General features: G+C 47.4%; 1 protein-coding gene across 3 annotated transcripts in view; it reads right to left on the minus strand.

The window, feature by feature from the left end:
• GTF2H3 (general transcription factor IIH subunit 3) overlaps positions 1-19,719 on the minus strand; it is an 89,653-nt gene that overhangs the window by 47,328 nt on the left and 22,606 nt on the right. For all 3 annotated transcript variants that reach the window (XM_063964488.1, XM_063964487.1, XM_063964489.1), the window contains exons 2-3: positions 18,660-18,739; positions 10,761-10,867 (exon numbers count right to left, since the gene is read on the minus strand). In XM_063964488.1, coding sequence (XP_063820558.1) covers positions 10,761-10,837 — 77 coding nt within the window. In that variant the 5' untranslated portion in view covers positions 10,838-10,867; positions 18,660-18,739. The remainder of the gene's footprint in view (positions 1-10,760; positions 10,868-18,659; positions 18,740-19,719) is intronic.

Raw genomic sequence — 19,719 nt, forward strand, 5'->3', positions numbered from 1 at the left:
TCCTAGTGGATGCTGGGGACTCCGTAAGGACCATGGGGATTATACCAAAGCTCCCAAACGGGCGGGAGAGTGCGGATGACTCTGCAGCACCAAATGAGAGAACTCCAGGTCCTCCTCAGCCAGGGTATCAAATTTGTAGAATTTTACAAACGTATTTGCTCCTGACCAAGTAGCTGCTCGGCAAAGTTGTAAAGCCGAGACCCCTCGGGCAGCCGCCCAAGATGAGCCCACCTTCCTTGTGGAATGGGCTTTTACAGATTTTGGCTGTGGCAGGCCTGCCACAGAATGTGCAAGCTGAATTGTACTACAAATCCAACGAGCAATAGTCTGCTTAGAAGCAGGAGCACCCAGGTTGTTGGGTGCATACAGAATAAACAACGAGTCAGATTTTCTGACTCCAGCCGTCCTGGAAACCTATATTTCCAGGGCCCTGACAACGTCTAGCAACTTGGAGTCCTCCAAGTCCCTAGTAGTCGCAGGCACCACAATAGGTTGATTCAGGTGAAACGCTGAAAACCACCTTAGGGAGAAACTGAGGACGAGTCCTCAATTCCGCCCTGTCCGAATGGAAAATCAGATGAGGGCTTTTACAGGATAAAGCCGCCAATTCTGACACGCACCAAGCCCAGGCCAGGGCCAACAGCATGACCACTTTCCATGTGAGATATTTTAACTCCACATATTTAAGTGGTTCAAACCAATGTGACTTTTGGAACCCAAAAACTACATTGAGATCCCAAGGTGCCACTGGAGGCACAAAAGGAGGCTGTATATACAGTACCCCTTTTACAAACGTCTGAACTTCAGGGACTGAAGCTAGTTCTTTTTGGAAGAAAATTGACAGGGCCGAAATTTGAACCTTAATGGACCCCAATTTCAGGCCCATAGACACTCCTGTTTGCAGGAAATGTAGGAATCGACCTAGTTGAAAATTCCTCCGTCGGGGCCTTACTGGCCTCGCACCACGCAACATATTTTCGCCAAATGCGGTGATAATGTTTTGCGGTTATATCCTTCCTGGCTTTGATCAGGATAGGAATGACTTCATCCGGAATGCCTTTCTCCTTCAGGATCCGGCGTTCAACCGCCATGCCGTCAAACGCAGCCGCGGTAAGTCTTGGAACAGACAGGGTCCTTGCTGGAGCAGGTCCCTTCTTAGAGGTAGAGGCCACGGATCCTCCGTGAGCATCTCTTGAAGTTCCGGTTACCAAGTCCTTCTTGGCCAATCCGGAGCCACGAATATAGTGCTTACTCCTCTCCATCTTATGATTCTCAGTACCTTGGGTATGAGAGGTAGAGGAGGGAACACATACACTGACTGGTACACCCACTGTGTTACCAGAGCGTCTACAGCTATTGCCTGAGGGTCCCTTGACCTGGCGCAATACTTGTCGAGTTTTATAAACATGTGGAAGACTTCTGGGTGAAGTCCCCACTCTCCCGGGTGGAGGTCGTGTCTGCTGAGGAAGTCTGCTTCCCAGTTGTCCACTCCCGGAATGAATACTGCTGACAGTGCTATCACATGATTTTCCGCCCAGCGAAGAATCCTTGCAGCTTCTGCCATTGCCCTCCTGCTTCTTGTGTCACCCTGTCTGTTTACGTGGGTGACTGCCGTGATGTTGTCCGAATGGATCAACTCCGGGTGACCTTGAAGCAGAGGTCTTGCTGAGCTTAGAGCATTGTAAATGGCCCTTAGCTTCAGGATATTTATGTGAAGTGATGTCTCCAGGCTTGACCATAAGCTCTGGAAATCCCTTCCCTGTGTGACTGCTCCCCAGCCTCGCAGGCTGGCATCCGTGGTCACCAGGACCCAGTCCTGAATGTCGAATCTGCGGCCCTCTAGAAGATGAGCACTCTGCAACCACCACAGGAGAGACACCCTTGTGCTTGGTGACAGGGTTATCCGCTGATGCATCTGAAGATGCGACCCGGACCATTTGTCCAGCAGGTCCCACTGGAAAGTTCTTGCGTGGAATCTGCCGAATGGGATTGCTTCGTAGGAAGCCACCATTTTTCCCAGAACCCTTTCATTGATGTACTGAGACTTGGCTCGGTTATAGGAGGTTCCCGACTAGCTCGGATAACTCCCTGACTTTCTCCTCCGGGAGAAACACCTTTTTCTGGACTGTGTCCAGGATCATCCCTAGGAACAGAAGACGAGTCGTCGGAATCAGCTGCGATTTTGGAATATTGAGAATCCAATCGTGCTGCCGCAACACTACCTGAGATAGTGCTACACCAACCTCCAACTGTTCCCTGGATCTTACCCTTATCAGGGAAACGTCCAAGTAAGGGATAACTAAAATTCCCTTCCTTCGAAGGAGTATCATCATTTCGGCCATTACCTTGGTAAAGACCCGGTGCCGTGGACCATCCATACGGCAGCGTCTGAAACTGATAGTGACAGTTCTGTACCACAAACCTGAGGTACCCTTGGTGAGAAGGGTAAATTGGGACATGAAGGTAAGCATCCTTGATGTCCCGAGACATCATGTAGTCCCCTTCTTCCAGGTTCGCAATCACTGCTCTGAGTGACTCAATATTGAATTTGAACCTCCGTATGTAAGTGTTCAAGATTTTAGATTTAGAATCGGTCTCACCGAGCCGTCCGGATTCGGTACCACAACAGTGTGGAATAATACCCCGTTCCCTGTTGCAGGAGGGGTACCTTGATTATCACCTGCTGGGAATACAGCTTGTGAATGGCTTCCAAAACTGCCTCCCTGTCAGAGGGAGACATCGGTAAAGCCGACTTTAGGAAACGGCGAGGGGGAGACGTCTCGAATTCCAATTTGTACCCCTGAGATATCACCTGAAGGATCCAGGGGTCTACTTGCGAGTGAGCCCACTGCGCGCTGAAATTCATTGAGACGGGCCCCCACCGTGCCTGATTCTGCTTGTAAAGCCCCAGCGTCATACTGAGGGCTTGGCAGAGGCGGGAGAGGGCTTCTGTTCCTGGGAACTGGCTGATTTCTGCAGCCTTTTTCCTCTCCCTCTGTCACGGGGCAGAAATGAGGAACCTTTTGTCCGCTTGCCCACGAAAGGACTGCGCCTGATAATACGGCGTCTTCTTATGTTGAGAGGCGACCTGGGGTACAAACGTGGATTTCCCAGCTGTTGCCGTGGCCACCAGGTCTGAAAGACCGACCCCAAATAACTCCTCCCCTTAATAAGGTAATACTTCCAAATGCCGTTTGGAATCCGCATCACCCGACCACTGTCGTGTCCATAACCCTCTACTGGCAGAAATGGACAACGCACTTAGACTTGATGCCAGTCGGCAAATATTCCGCTGTGCATCACGCATATATAGAAATGCATCTTTTAAATGCTCTATAGGCAATAATATACTGTCCCTATCTAGGGTATCAATATTTTCAGTCAGGGAATCCGACCACGCCAACCCAGCACTGCACATCCAGGCTGAGGCGATTGCTGGTCGCAGTATAACACCAGTATGTGTGTAAATACATTTTAGGATACCCTCCTGCTTTCTATCAGCAGGATCCTTAAGGGCGGCCATCTCAGGAGAGGGTAGAGCCCTTGTTCTTACAAGCGTGTGAGCGCTCTATCCACTCTAGGGGGTGTTTCCCAACGCACCCTAACCTCTGGCGGGAAGGATATAATGCCAATAACATTTTAGAAATTATCAGTTGTTATCGGGGGAAACCCACGCATCATCACACACCTCATTTAATTTATCAGATTCAGGAAAACTACAGGTAGTTTTTCCTCACCGAACATAATACCCCTTTTTGGTGGTACTCGTATTATCAGAAATGTGTAAAACATTTTTCATTGCCTCAATCATGTAACGTGTGGCCCTACTGGAAGTCACATTTGTCTCTTCACCGTCGACACTGGAGTCAGTATCCGTGTCGGCGTCTATATCTGCCATCTGAGGTAACGGGCGCTTTAGAGCCCCTGACGGCCTATGAGACGTCTGGACAGGCACAAGCTGAGTAGCCGGCTTTCTCATGTCAACCACTGTCTTTTATACAGAGCTGACACTGTCACGTAATTCCTTCCAACAGTTCATCCACTCAGGTGTCGACCCCCTAGGGGGTGACATCACTATTACAGGCAATCTGCTCCGTCTCCACATCATTTTTCTCCTCATACATGTCGACACAAACGTACCGACACACAGCACACACACAGGGAATGCTCTGATAGAGGACAGGACCCCACTAGCCCTTTGGGGAGACAGAGGGAGAGTTTGCCAGCACACACCAGAGCGCTATATATATATAGGGATAACCTTATATAAGTGTTTTTCCCCTTATAGCTGCTGTATTATTTAATACTGCGCGTAATTAGTGCCCCCCTCTCTTTTTTAACCCTTTCTGTAGTGTAGTGACTGCAGGGGAGAGCCAGGGAGCTTCCCTCCAACGGAGCTGTGAGGGAAAATGGCGCCAGTGTGCTGAGGAGATAGGCTCCGCCCCCTTTTTGGCGGCCTTATCTCCCGTTTTCTGTGTATTCTGGCAGGGGTTAAATTCATCCATATAGCCCAGGAGCTATATGTGATGCATTTTTTTTGCCATCCAAGGTGTTTTATTGCGTCTCAGGGCGCCCCCCCCCCCAGCGCCCTGCACCCTCAGTGACCGGAGTGTGAAGTGTGCTGAGAGCAATGGCGCACAGCTGCAGTGCTGTGCGCTACCTTGTTGAAGACAGGACGTCTTCTGCCGCCGATTTTCCGGACCTCTTCTGTCTTCTGGCTCTGTAAGGGGGCCGGCGGCGCGGCTCTGGGACCTATCCATGGCTGGGCCTGTGATCGGTCCCTCTGGAGCTAATGTCCAGTAGCCTAAGAAGCCCAATCCACTCTGCACGCAGGTGAGTTCGCTTCTTCTCCCCTTAGTCCCTCGATGCAGTGAGCCTGTTGCCAGCAGGACTCACTGAAGATAAAAAACCTAAACTTAAACTTTTCACTAAGCAGCTCAGGAGAGCCACCTAGTGTGCACCCTTCTCGTTCGGGCACAAAAATCTAACTGAGGCTTGGAGGAGGGTCATAGGGGGAGGAGCCAGTGCACACCAGGTGACCTAAAAGCTTTTACTTTTGTGCCCAGTCTCCTGCGGAGCCGCTATTCCCCATGGTCCTTACGGAGTCCCCAGCATCCACTAGGACGTCAGAGAAATAGGAATTGAATACCTACCGGTAATTCCTTTTATCGTAGTCCATAGGAGATACTGGGATGGTCTAGTATCATGGGGTATAGATGTGGTACATTGAAGCCTGGCACTTTAAATTTCTTCAGTCTGCTGGCTCCTCCCCTCTATTACCCTCCCACAGACCCAGTCTAGGAAAACTGTGCCCTGAGGAGACGGATATACTTTGAGAGGAGGAAAAAAGACAAGAAAGTGGTGAGAAACAAACCAGCACACAAACAACAAGAGGATAGCAACGCTAACCACAACTTGAAAACAGTAACAGCAGACCCAAACAAGAACAACACTTGCAGAAATAACGAAGCACAGAGGCGGGCGGCCAGTATCCCATACGGTCTACGAGAAAAGGAATTACCGGTAGGTATTAAATCCCTATTTTCTCTAATGTCCTAGGTGATACTGGGATGGTCTAGTATCATGGGGAAGTCCCAAAGCTCCCAGGCCAGGTGGGAAAGTGCTGAGACCCCTGCAAAACAGATTGACTAAATTGAAGGTCCTCTGTAGCCAAGGTATCGAACTTGTAAAACATAACAAACGTGTTCGAACTGGACCAAGTAGCAGCTCTGCATAACTGTACAGCCGAGAAACCCCGGGCAGCTGCCCAGGAAGAACCTACTGACTGCGTGGAGTGGGCCTGAACAGACCTTGGCAGCAGCAAAGCTGCCGAAGAGTAAGCCTGTTGGATTGTAAGTCTGATCCAACGTACAATTGACTGCTTAGAAGCAGGAAAACCAATCTTGGTAGCATCATAGAGAGCAAAAAGCAAGTCAGACTTCCCGTGACAAGCCGTTCTCTTGACATAAACTTTCAAAGCCCGAACCACGTCCAAGGACTTTGGTGTAACAGATGTGTCAGACACCACAGGAACCACTATCAGCTAACTGATGTGAAATGCTGACACCACCTTAGGTAAGACTTGCGGGCGAGTTCTGAGCTCCGCTCTGTCCTTGTGGAACACCAGATAAGGGCTCTTCCAGGACAAGGCCCCTAACTTTGAAACACGCAGAGGCCAACAACATGACAGTCTTTCATGTTAAATACTTCATGTCCACCCTGTGTAAAGGTTCAAACCAGTCCAATTGGAGAAAGGTCAGAATCAAATTGAGATCCCACGGCACCGTGGGAGGCACAAAGGGTGCTTAAATACAAAGGACACCCTTTAAGAACGTCTGGACTTCCGGGATAACAGCCAACTGTCACTGGAAGAAGATAGACATGGACGAGATCTGAACCTTGATGGAGCCTAAGCATAGGCCCATATTCACACCTGTCTGCAGGAAGAAATGACCTAGATGAAAAGCCACAGTAGAATATGGTCGAACCTCACACCAAGAGACATACTTCTTCCATATTTGATGGTAATGTTTTGATGTGACCATCTTCCTGGCTTGGACCATAGTCGAGATAACGTTGCCGGGAAGACCTTTCCTGGCTAAAATCTTCTTTTCAACTTCCATGCCGTCAAACGTAGCCGCAGTAAGTCTGGATAGACAAATGGCCCTTGCAGAAGAAGATCTTCTTGAAGTGACAGAGGTCAGGGCTCTTCGAGGAACATGGCTAGGAGGTCTGCATATCGGGTGCAGATTGTGTCTGCTGAGGAAAATTGCTTCCCAGTTTTCCACTGCCGGAATGAATATGGCCGGCATGGCCCTGGAGTTGCGTTCCGCCCAGAGGAGTATCTTAGACACCTCTCGCATTGCAGCCCTGCTTTCTGTTCCTCCCTGTCGGTTTATGTACACCACAGCCATGGCGTTGTCCCACTGGACCTGTATGGCCTGATGTTGAAGGAGAGAAGAGGACTGTAGAAGGGCATTGTAAATCACCCGGAGTTCCAGAATATTTATGAGAAGGTAAGCCTCCTGAGGCAACCACTGTCCTTGGAACTGGGCCCCCTGGGTCACCGCAACCCAAGCGCAGAGGCTCGCATCCGTAGTCAACAGAATCCAAGCATGAACTCTGAAGTGTCGACCCTCCACTAGGTGGGAGATCTGCAACCACCACAACAGGGAAATCCTTGCTTTTGGTGAAAGGAGTATCCTCTGGTGCATGTGCAGTTGCGATCCAGACCACTTGTTCAGTAGATCCAGCTTGAATGGACAGGCATGGAATCTTCTATATTGAATTGCCTCGTATGAGGCTACTATCTTTCCTAGGAGGCATATGCAAAGATGCACAGAGCTCTTGATCGGTTTCAGAATGGAGCGAACCATTGACTGAATTGTCCAGGCCTTGTCCATAGGAAGGAACACCTTCTGAGACACTGTGTCCAGTATCATCCCCAGGAACTGAAGCCTCTACGAAGGTTCCAGTGGGGGATTTCAGTAGATTGAGAATCCACCCGTGATTCCTGAGCAGCCGTGTAGTCAGGTCGATGCTTTCCAACAAACGTGGTCTGGACATTGCCTTTATGAGGAGATCATCCAAGTATGGAACGATGTTCACTCCCATCAGACGGAGCTAGAGCATCATCTCCTCCATCACCTTCGTGAACACCCTTGGTGCTGTGGAGAGCCCAAAGGGTAGAGCCCAGAACTGGAAGTGATCTTCCTTTAGTGCATACCTGAGGTAAGCCTGATGAGGCGACTATATGGGGACGTGAAGGTACGCATCCTTGATATCTAGGGATACCAGGAACACCCCTTCTTCCAGGCCAGCAACCACTGCTCTCAGAGACTCCATCTTGAATTTGAACATCCGTAAGTACAGGTTTAGAGACTTGAGGTTCAAAATCGGTTAAACCGAACCGTCCGGTTTTGTTACCACGAACAGGCTGGAATAAGAGCCTTTGTTTTGGAGTAGAGGTGGAACTGGAACAATGACCTGCATGCGCTGCAGGCTTTGAATGGTTTCCTGCAAGGTAGCCCTTGTTACAGGTGAAGCTGGCATGCTTGACTTGAAGAATATGTGAGGTGGGAGCGCTTGAAACTCTAACCGGTAGCTCTGGGAGATTAGGTCTTGTACCCAAGGGTCCAGGCAGGATTTCGGCCAAATGTGACTGAAAAATTTTAGGTAAGCACCCACCTGTAAGTCTTCCTGATTCTGGGGCCAACCGTCAGGTGGAGGGCTTGGAAGAGGCAGAGCCTGAGCTCTGCTCCAGGGAACCAGTGGCCGCTGGTCTGCGTGGTTTACCTCGGTTTCCTCTAGCGGCATTGGAGGCACCTCTGTCCTTGCCCCTAAACATGACCACACGAAAGGACTGCAGAGAGGGGCCAGGGTAAGCACGTTTAGTTGGAGGAGCCGCCAACGGCAGATAGGTGGACTTCCCTGCTGTCGCTTGTGAAATCCACTTGTTGAGTTCCCCACCAAATAGAGCCTCCACCACGTAAAGGGAAGAGTCTCAACACCCCTTTTGGAATCAGCGTCCACTGACCACTGCCGCAGCCATAAGGCCCTGCGTGCTGACACGGACATAGCCATAGAGCGTGCATTTATCAGGCCAATCTCCTTGATTGCCTCATTAAATTAGCAGAATCCTGAACATGCTGCAGGAGTGTGATAAGCTCATCTGGAGGCATAGTGTCAAACCTCTCAATTATATTACCGGTCCATTTAACAATGGCTCGTGTAATCCAACCACAAGCAATTGTGTGTCTTTGAGCAACTCCCACTGCTGTGTAAATGGATTTGAGTGTAGTTTCAATCTTACGATCAGCAGGGTCTTTTAAGGAAATAGCTCCCAGTACTGGCAGCACGAGTGTACGTGATGGCCTGGACACAAGTATCCACAATTTTCCCACACACACCTTCCTATCCTCAAAGGGAAAAGGAAACAATGTCAGTAACCGCTTAGGTATCTGAAATTTCTTATCAGGATTAACCAATGCTTCCTTAAAAAGTGTGTTTAATTCTTTTGAGACTGGAAACGTAGAAGTAGACTCTTCTACTATGTCCGTCTCTTTATCAGGGATATTTAGTACCTCACGAACAGAGTTTATAAGAACTTCCACACCCTGAGACAGGGTACCATCTCCTTTATCAGCTTCCACCTCCCCCTCCTCCAGATCTAGCATATCGCCATCTGAGTCAGACTGGAGAACATGGGGCAGTGTGTGTTTTTGTGAAATAAGCATAGGAGGCTGAGAAGCTGGCCTCTAGTCAGAATTTTACAACATAAAATCATCCATAGACTTTTTAAAATCTTGCCTCTTCTGCCTGGCAGTAGCAAGTTCACATGATATGTCTGTAATCATCCCTTTAATTGAGTCCAGCCATGCTGGCTCCTGAGTGCTGCTTCCTTGTGAAGGGGGGGGGGGGCTGCACTGTGCACACAACAGAGATCACCGGGGGAGGGGAAAACTTTGTGCTGCAGGACTGACATATTACTTTTTTGCCCGACATACTGTACAGCAGAATACACACACACACAGGAACAGGTGAAAACACAGTAACCCAGATATTTTGTGAGGTTGAGACAGAGAGGGAGAAACCAGCACACCTTCCCTCTGCAGATAAAGAAGTGCTTTGCCGGGCATTAACTAGGAACCTTATATGAGGAAACTACAATATTACATATACATATAGTATATCACTCCACCCCACTACAAGCCTCCCTGGTACCAAACAAGGTGTTTTTGAGGGTCCTTCAGGAAATGACGCCTAAGCTGCTGGTCCCGCTCTCCGGGAAGCCCCGCCCCCTTAATGGCGTGCAGTGTTCCCGCATTATTTATACTGGCAGGGTTACAATTATACATAGAAAATGGTGATAAAACCCCTTTTCAGCGTCAGTGCCAGTTTGTGGGCTTTTAAGAGGGACAACAGCAGCCCCTCTCTGAGCCGTGTATCCGCCGCCCGCGGAACCGGGGATCCGCTAACCGGGACCCCGATTCAGTACTCACCACCAGCGCGTCTTCAGCTCAGCAATTAGGATTGGCAGCATGTTGTTTGGGAGAGCGCTCACCGCTTCGGCCGAGCGAAGCAACCCTCTTCAGGAGCAATGTACTGTCAGCGGGGATCCGGACTATTAACCCTAGTAAGAGGTTGGTACCAGTCCCTCCAATCCCCAAGTTCTGCCTGAAAACATCAAACTAAAATGAAATTTGAAGAAAAGCTCTCTGGAGCTCCAGAGAATGCACCTGGCTCCTTGGGCACATTTTTCTAAACTGGGTCTGCGAGAAGGGCATAGAGGGGAGCAGCCAGCACACTCGGTAGAAATTTAAAGTGCCAGGCTCCAATGGACCCCATCTATACCCCATGATACAAGACCATCCCAGTATCCCCTAGGACGTTAGAGAAATATACTAGCAATATACATTGATGAAGCGATGATGGTACTCATATCGCGTGTCTTTAGAAAACAAAGTACAATAACTCATATTCAGTTTTAAGAGTTCATATGTAACTTGAATATATATGACATCCTTATATTATAAGATATTAGTTATGTATAGAGCAAAAAAAAAAAACACCTACAATGTATTTTTTTATTGCTTCAGGCTTCCATTTGCTAATAACGTCTATAAAATAATATTATTTTGCTATAAAATCTGCAGCCATATCATACGAAATACTAAGCTCTATTTTCCTTAATCATATCTCTTTTCTGAGTAAATCATTATAATCAATATTTCCAACTTAACAAACTGAAAGCACTGTACCTTTCATGTAAATGGCTGGCAATTACAGCAAGTTTGTTATCACGGCCCATAAATAAGTGTGAATTCCCCATCACCATAACTGCATCAATGCATTTTGGAAGTGTCACCTTTCAGATCGAGAGAAAGAAAATTAGATCACAGGAACAAAATATGAAAACCTGAGAATTAAGGTGGTTACACATAAGGGATCATTCCGAGTTGATCGCTCGCTAGCAACTTTTTGCAGCGCTGCGATCAGATAGTCGCCGCCTATGGGGGAGTGTATTTTAGCTTTGCAAGTGTGCGAAACGCTTTTGCAGCCGACGGCACAAAAATATTTTTGCAGTTTCTGAGTAGCTCTGGACTTTCTCAGCCGCTGCGATCACTTCAGTCTTTTTGGTCCCGGAATTGACGTCAGACACCCGCCCTGCAAACGCTTGGACACGCCTGCGTTTTTCCAAACACTCCCAAAAAACGGTCAGTTGACACCCACAAGCGCCCTCTTTCTGTCAATCACCGCGCGATCGGCTGTGCGAATGGATTCTTCGTTAAATCCATCGCCCAGCACCGATCCTCTTTGTACCCGTACAACGCGCCTGCGCATTGTGGTTTTGCCAAGAATTAACCTGATCGCAGCGCTACAAAAAGTTGCTAGCAAGCGATCAACTCGGAATGACCCCCATGGTGAGATAAATCTGTAAGATTTTGACCATATATGGGTATACGCAATTGTGGTTGAATTCCGTCTGGAATTCAACCGTTTTTAAATTCGACAGTCAGACACCCTCCCGCCGGGACCCGAATTCGACATATTCAATAAAAAACGGATTCGACAGTCCCGCTGTCGTAAAACAGACCAATTGACGATAGTGTGCGTCCTGGATTCGACTTCATGAACGTCACAAAACTGAGTTAAAAAAATTGTGAAAAAAAATGCGTGGGGTCCCCCCTCCTAAGCATAACCAGCCTCGGGCTCTTTGAGACGGTCCTGGTTGTAAAAATACGTGAAAAAAAACTACAGGGGATCCCCCGTATTTTCACAACCAGCACCGGGCTCTGCGTCCGGTCCTGGTGCCAAAAATACGGGGAACAAAAAACGTAGGGGCCCCCCGTATTTTTAACACCAGCTGTGGGCTCCACTAGTCAGAGAGATAATGCCACAGCTGGGGGACACTTTAATATCGGTCCCTGCAGCCGTGGCATTAAATCACTAACTAGTCACCCCTGGCCGGAGTACCCTGGAGGAGTGGGGACCCCTTAAATCAAGGGGTCCCCCCCTCCAGCCACCCAAGGGCCAGGGATGAATCCCGAGGCTGTCCCGCCCATCCAAGGGCTGCGGATGGGGGGCTGATAGCCAAGTGACAAAAATAAACAATATTGTTTTTTGTAGCAGAACTACAAGTCCCAGCAAGCCTCCCCCGCAAGCTGGTACTTAGAGAACCACAAATACCAGCATGCGGGGGGGGGGGGCGCTGGTACCTGTAGTTCTACTGCAAAAAAAATACCCAAATAAAAACAGTACACGCACACCGTGAAAGTAAAACTTTATTACATACATGCACGCCGACACACACATACTTACCTATGTTCACACGCCGACTCTGTCCACTTCTCCAAGTAGAATCCACGAGGTACCTGTAAATAAAATTATACTCACCATAATCCAGTGTAGATCTGTCCTCTTCTTTTTTGTAATCCACGTACTTGGCAAAAAAACAAACCGGAAAACACGATCCACGCACTGAAAGGGATCCCATGTTTACACATGGGACCCCTTTCCCCGACTGCTGAGACCCCCCATGACTCCTGTCACAGAGGGTCCCTTGAGCCAATCAGGGAGCGCCACGTCGTGTACCTCACCGCTGACCGCAAAGTTCCCACCATTGAAGATAATGGAGCGGCAGTGCTATGCGCCGTCTGACAGCTCAGACGCGCACAGCCAATCAGGAGAGTGCCACGACGTGGAGCTCCCTGATTGGCTCAAGGGACCCTCTGTGACAGGAGTCACGGGGGGTCTCAGCAGTCGGGGAAAGGGGTCCCATGTGTAAACATGGGACCCCTTTCAGTGCGTGAATCGTGTTTTCCGGTTTGTTTTTTTGCGTGGATACGTGGATTACAAAAAAGAGGACAGATCTACACTGGATTATAGTGAGTATAATTTTATTTTGAGGTACCCTGTGGATTCTACTTGGAGAAGTGGACAGAGTCAGCGTGTGAACATAGGTAAGTAATGTGCGTGTCGGCATGTATGTAATAAAGTTTTACTTTCACGGTGTGCGTGTACTGTTTTTATTTGGGTATTTTTTTTGCAGTAGAACTACAGGTACCAGCGGGCCCGTTTCCCCCCGCATGCTGGTACTTGTGGTTCTCCAAGTACCAGCTTGCGGGGGAGGCTTGCTGGGACTTGTAGTTCTGCTACAAAAATCAATATTCTTTATTTTTGTCACTTTGCTATCAGCCTCCCATCTGCAGCCCTTGGATGGGGGGGGGGGGCAGCCTCGGGCTTCACCCCTGGCCCTTGGGTGGCTGGAGGGGGGGGGGCCTTGATTTAAGGGGTCCCCACTCCTCCAGGGTGCCCCGGCCAGTGGTGACTAGTTGGGGATTTAATGCCACGGCCGCAGGGACCGGTATAAAAGTGTCCCCCGGCTGTGGCATTATCTCTCCAGCTAGTGGAGCCCGGTGCTGGTGTGAAAAATACGGGGGACCCCTACGTCTTTTGTCCCCCGTATTTTTTGCACCAGGACCGGACGCAGACCCCGATGCTGGTTGTGAAAATACGGGGGATCCCCTGTCATTTTCCCCCCCGTATTTTTACAACCAGGACCGGCTCAAAGAGCCCGAGGCTAATTATGCTTAGGAGGGGGTACCCCGCGCATTTTTTTCAGGATTTTTAACCCATTTCCACCCCTTTCCACTGAAAAACATGCTCTGATCTCTCCATATTATTTTAGTCAGTAAAAAAAATAAAAAATATTCTTTTAAAAAATATATAACTAATACTTGTGGCTCCTAATAGACAAACCAAGTAGATAATCCCTTCTAATATAAACAGATATGCGATTATCAATAAAAAACACACACCAAAAAAACATGTTCTTAAATTTTTTTATTAGATTCCGCCAGCAAAATGAGGTGGACTGAAATTGACGAAATGACTGTCGAAAAGCACTGTTGCCGAATCGACATTCTTCAATTGAATATACTTTTGTCGAAAAGCCGCATTTTTACCATTGCAGACATGTCGAATTTGAGTAAATGTCGAAATTGCAAAAAGTCGAATCTGAAACGGCAGTTTGTCGAAAAGTACTGTATTGCATTGTCGAATATTTTTTTTGTGTCGAAAATGCCCCGTTTTTCGACATTTGCGGCAATTCGACCGCAATTGCATATACCCCATAGTCAATATCTTAGGGAAAGTTAGTGCACATCTCAAGGTGTTAGGCAGCTTGCAATACCGATTCAATCCTGATGCGGGGTCGGTATCGCAAGCCTAGATAGACTGTGCAGGCAACTCAATCTTGACTATCTAGTACAAAGTATAGTCAAAATTGGCACTTAGTTAAAATCGTACACAGACAAAATCAAAAGTACAGATAGTCAAAATCTGTGCTATCTGGGCTCTGGGGAGTTCAAGGGAAATAGCACAGTCAAAATCGAACATAGAAACATAGGGGTAAATTTACTAAGATTCGTGTTTTCCCGTTTGAGGTCAAAGTTCAATCACGAATGACATCGAAAGTGTAAATATGCAACTTTTTGAATTGATTACGACTAATTTACTAAGCTGCCGTATTCTGCATTTTCGGGTTTTCCGATGTCGATGTCATTCGTTTTTTTAGGCAGCGTTTTACGTGAGTGACTTGTAAAACACTGCCGACTTTAATACAATGAATCTCGGCCGGATCTGAGAGATCCGTGCTGGGCTTCATTGTGCACTTTGTTAATAAAATAAATAAAGTTTAAATGTAAAAAAAAAATTGCGTGGGGTCCCCCCTCCTAAGGCAAACCAGCCTCGGGCTCTTTGAGCCGATCCTGGTTGCAGAAATATGGGGAAAAAATGGACAGGGGTTCCCCCATATTTAAGCAACCAGCATCGGGCTCTGCGCCTGGTCCTGGTTCCAAAAATACGGGGGACAAAAAGAGTAGGGGTCCCCCGTATTTTTGAAACCAGCACCGGGCTCCACTAGCTGGACAGATAATGCCACAGCCGGGGGTCACTTTTATACAGTGCCTTGCGGCCGTGGCATCAAATATCCAACTAGTCACCCCTGGCCGGGGTACCCTGGGGGAGAGGGGACCCCTTCAATCAAGGGGTCCCCCCCCCCAGCCACCCAAGGGCCAGGGGTGAAGCCCGAGGCTGTCCCCCCCATCCAATGGGCTGCGGATGGGGGGCTGATAGCCTTTGTGATAAGTGTTTGATATTGTTTTTAGTAGCAGTACTACAAGGCCCAGCAAGCCTCCCCCGCAAGCTGGTACTTGGAGAACCACAAGTACCAGCATGCGGCGGAAAAATGGGCCCGCTGGTACCTGTAGTACTACTACTAAAAAAATACCACAATAAAGACATTACACACACACCTTGAAAGTATAACTTTAATACATCCATCCACACCTCCATATACACATACTTACCTTATGTTCCCACGCAGGTCGGTCCTCTTCTCTAGTAGAATCCATGGTGTACCTGTAGAAAAAATTTTACTCACATAATACAGTGTTTTCGGCAACTCGGTAAATCCTTTTGTAATCCACGTACTTGAAAAAATAAAAAAACGAATACCCGACCACGAACTGAAAGGGGACCCATGTTTTCACATGGGCCCCCTTTCCCCGAATGCCAGAAACCCACTCTGACTGATGTCTAAGTGGGTTTCCTCAGCCAATCAGGGAGCGCCACGTTGTAGCACCCTCCTGATCGGCTGTGTGCTCCTGTACTGTATGACAGGCGGCACACGGCAGTGTTACAATGTAGCGCCTATGCGCTCCATTGTAACCAATGGTGGGAACTTTCAGGTCAGCGGTTGACCGAAAGTGACCTCACCGCTGACCTGAAAGTTCCCACCAATGGTTACAATGGAGCGCATAGGCGCTACATTGTAACACTGCCGTGTGCCGCCTGTCATACAGTACAGGAGCACACAGCCGATCAGGAGGGTGCTACAACGTGGCGCTCCCTGATTGGCTGAGGAAACCCACTTAGACATCAGTCAGAGTGGGTTTCTGGCATTCGGGGAAAGGGGGCCCATGTGAAAACATGGGTCCCCTTTCAGTTCGTGGTCGGGTATCCGTTTTTTTTATTTTTTCAAGTACGTGGATTACAAAAGGATTTACCGAGGAGCCGAAAACACTGGATTATGTGAGTATAATTTTTTCTACAGGTACACCATGGATTCTACTGGAGAAGAAGACCGACCTGCGTGGGAACATAAGGTAAGTATGTGTGGATGGATGTATTAAAGTTATACTTTCAAGGTGTGTGTGTGTTGTCTTTATTGGGGTATTTTTTTAGTAGTAGTACTACAGGTACCAGCGGGCCCGTTTTTCCACCGCATGCTGGTACTTGTGGTTCTCCAAGTACCAGCTTGCGGGGGAGGCTTGCTGGGCTTTGTAGTACTGCTACTAAAAACAATATCAATCACTTGTCACAAAGGCTATCAGCTCCCCATTCGCAGCCCATTGGATGGGGGGGACAGCCTCGGGCTTCACCCCTGGCCCTTGGGTGGCTGGGGGGGGGGGACCCCTTGATTGAAGGGGTCCCCACTCCCCCAGGGTACCCCGGCCAGGGGTGACTAGTTGGATATTTGATGCCACGGCCGCAAGGCACTGTATAAAAGTGACCCCCGGCTGTGGCATTATCTGTCCAGCTAGTGGAGCCCGGTGCTGGTTTCAAAAATACGGGGGACCCCTACTCTTTTTGTCCCCCGTATTTTTGGAACCAGGACCAGGCGCAGAGCCCGATGCTGGTTGCTTAAATATGGGGGAACCCCTGTCCATTTTTTCCCCATATTTCTGCAACCAGGATCGGCTCAAAGAGCCCGAGGCTGGTTTGCCTTAGGAGGGGGGACCCCACGCAATTGTTTTTCTGTAAATTTAGAACATTTCACCCCCCTTCCCACTGAAAAACATGCACGGATCTCATGGATCCGTGCATGCCTATACAAACACGGGATAAAAAAGCAGGTCTGTTTTTTTTTAGCACTTTTTCACGATTTGTATTTTAGCATGGCAGTGTTTGGCTATTGTCGGCAGTGTTTGTGTTTTGCACTTTTTAGTAAATTCCCGATTTCTAGCAAATTGCAGGCGTATTTGACCGATGGTGTATTGATTCGTGATTTTTTCCTAGGACTTCCAAAATATTACGAATGCCCTCATCACTGCCGTGATTTTTGCTTAGTAAAATTACCGAGATGACACTTTGATGAAAAAACTGCATCTCGGTCAAAATCGGGACCTTAGTAAATATACCCCATAGAATTTCACAGCAGATAAGAACCACTTGGCCGATCTAGTCCGCCCTTTTTTTTTTTTTTTTACCATATTTTTATCTCAAACCTTATTTGATCCTTATTTCTTTGTAAGGATATCCTTATGTCTATCCCATGCATGTTTAAATTGCTCTACTGTCTTAACCTCTACCACCTCTGATGGGAGGCTATTCCACTTGTCCACTACCCTTTCTGTGAAGTAATTTTTCCTCAAATTTCCCCTGACCCCCCCTCCCTCCAGTCTCAGTGCATCTCTTTGTGTCCTATTGCTCCTCTTCATTTAGAGAATGTTTCCCTTCTGGACTTTGTTAAAACCCTTGATATATTTGAACGTTTCTATCATGTACCCCCTTTCCCTTCTCTGCTCCAAACTATACATATTGAGATTTTTTGTCTTTCTGGGTATGTTTTGTGATGTAGGCCATGCACCATTTTAGTTGCCCTTCTATGTACAGTCTCTAATGTATTAATATCCTTTTGAAGATATGGCCTCCAGAAATGAATACAGTATTCTAGATGAGGCCGTATCAATGCCCTACAGTGGCATTATTACTTCTTTCTTTCTGCTGCTGATCCCTCTCCCAATGCAGCCAAGCATCTGACTAGCCTTCCTCATTGTATACCTGCCTTTAAGTCACCTGAAATAGTGACTCCTAGATCCTTTTCCTCCTCAGTAGTTTCCAGTATAGTGCCATTAATACTATATTTAGCCTTTTGATTTTTGAGACCCAAGTGCATGATATTGCATTTTTTGGCATTAAACTGTAATTGCCACACTCTTGACCATTCCTCTAGTCTACCTAGATCCTCAACCATCTGTTTTACCCCAGCCGGTGTATCTACCCTGTTGCATACTTTTGTGTCATCTGCAAAAAGGATGACATTCCCTTTAATGCCATTTGCACTGGTCCAAGTACAGATCCCTTGGTACTCCACTGTTAACATTTCCCTCCTGTGAATGCACTCCATTTACCACAACTCTGTTTTCTATCCTGCAACCAAGATTTTATCCATTCAATAATCCTAGTATCCAATCCCAAGCTTCCAAGTTTATTTAGCAGCCTGTGATGTGGAACAGTGTCAAAAGCCTTACTAAAGTCTAGATAAGCTATATCCACGGCTCCATCTTTATCCATCACTTTATTTACACAGTCAAAAAAGTCAATAAGATTTGTTTGGCATGTGAATCCATGCTGTTTGGGATCCTGTAAATTGCTGGATTTGAGATAATCTACAACTCTTTCTTTTAAGAGTGTTTCCACCAATTTCCCTACTACTGATGTAAGCCTCACTGGTCTGCAGTAGTTTGCCTCTTCCTTGCTTCCACTTTTGTGCAGTGGAACTACTTTCGCTCTTTTCCAGTCCTGGAAGGATCTCACTGTGTGTACACACCTTAAATCAGAGAAGTGTAATGGATTAGTGAGTGAAAACTTACCACTGACTGATTGAGTGCCTGCTGTCCCCACCATATAGGATTCACATCAACCACGATGACTAAAAGATTAACATCATCTTCTACAAAAAATAGAAACAAAACCAAATTGAGCGTCCAAGTGCTACAATGTCAGTGACTATGCAGAGTGGAGAATTTGCCCCTGCAGGACCTAAGCTACTTCTCAATGACACGTATGTCATTCTGGGACAAAGTGCCTGTTTTCACATTAAACATAAGAATATGAATGTCAGGATTGGGGCGACTACAGGGATGTAAAGTGTTGGGCAAATACAGGAAGGATTTGCCCAGAGGCAGATACATATGTAGATTCCAGGCACAGCTTCTAGAACATCTTCTTGTAATAATAGTGTAGCATTAGAGAATGAAATGCAAAGAGCATGCCAGGAACTAACTCGAATACTAGAGGTGAATGCAGTGTGGATCGGCGCTGCCTTTTCCCCGTTTTCCGTTCCCAGTGGCACTTGTAAGTGCTTCTTGAATTGTGTTATTTTATTTTATTAACTGTTTATAGTAAATAATAGGATTTTAAATACCTACCGTTAAATCCTTTTCTTGTAGTCCATAAGGGATACTGGGGTCACATTAGTATGATGGGATATAGATGGGGTCTAATGGAGCCATGGAACTTTAAAACTTCAATAGTGTGTGCTGGCTCCTCCCCTCTATGCCCCTCCCACAGCCCCGTCTAGGAAAACTGTGCCTGAAGGAGACGGACATACTTGAGAGGAGAAAAACCAGATAAAGACAACAAAGTGGTGAGGAAACGAACCAGAACACAACAGAACAAGAGGTTAGCAACGGCCAACCAAAGAGGATAGCAACAGCTAATCCAAACAATAGTCACAGAAGAAGCATAGAGGCAGGTGCCCAGTATCACTTATGGACTATGAGAAAATGATTTACTGGTTGGTATCTAAAATCCTATTTTCGCTAACATTCATAAGGAATACTGGGGTCACATTAGTACGATGGGACGTCCCAAAGCTCCTGGAACGGGCGGGAGTGAGCTGAGACGCCTGCAATACTGAGTGACCACATT

This window comes from Pseudophryne corroboree, chromosome 1 (genome assembly GCF_028390025.1).
Source record: "Pseudophryne corroboree isolate aPseCor3 chromosome 1, aPseCor3.hap2, whole genome shotgun sequence".
Taxonomy (NCBI): Eukaryota; Metazoa; Chordata; class Amphibia; order Anura; family Myobatrachidae; genus Pseudophryne; species Pseudophryne corroboree.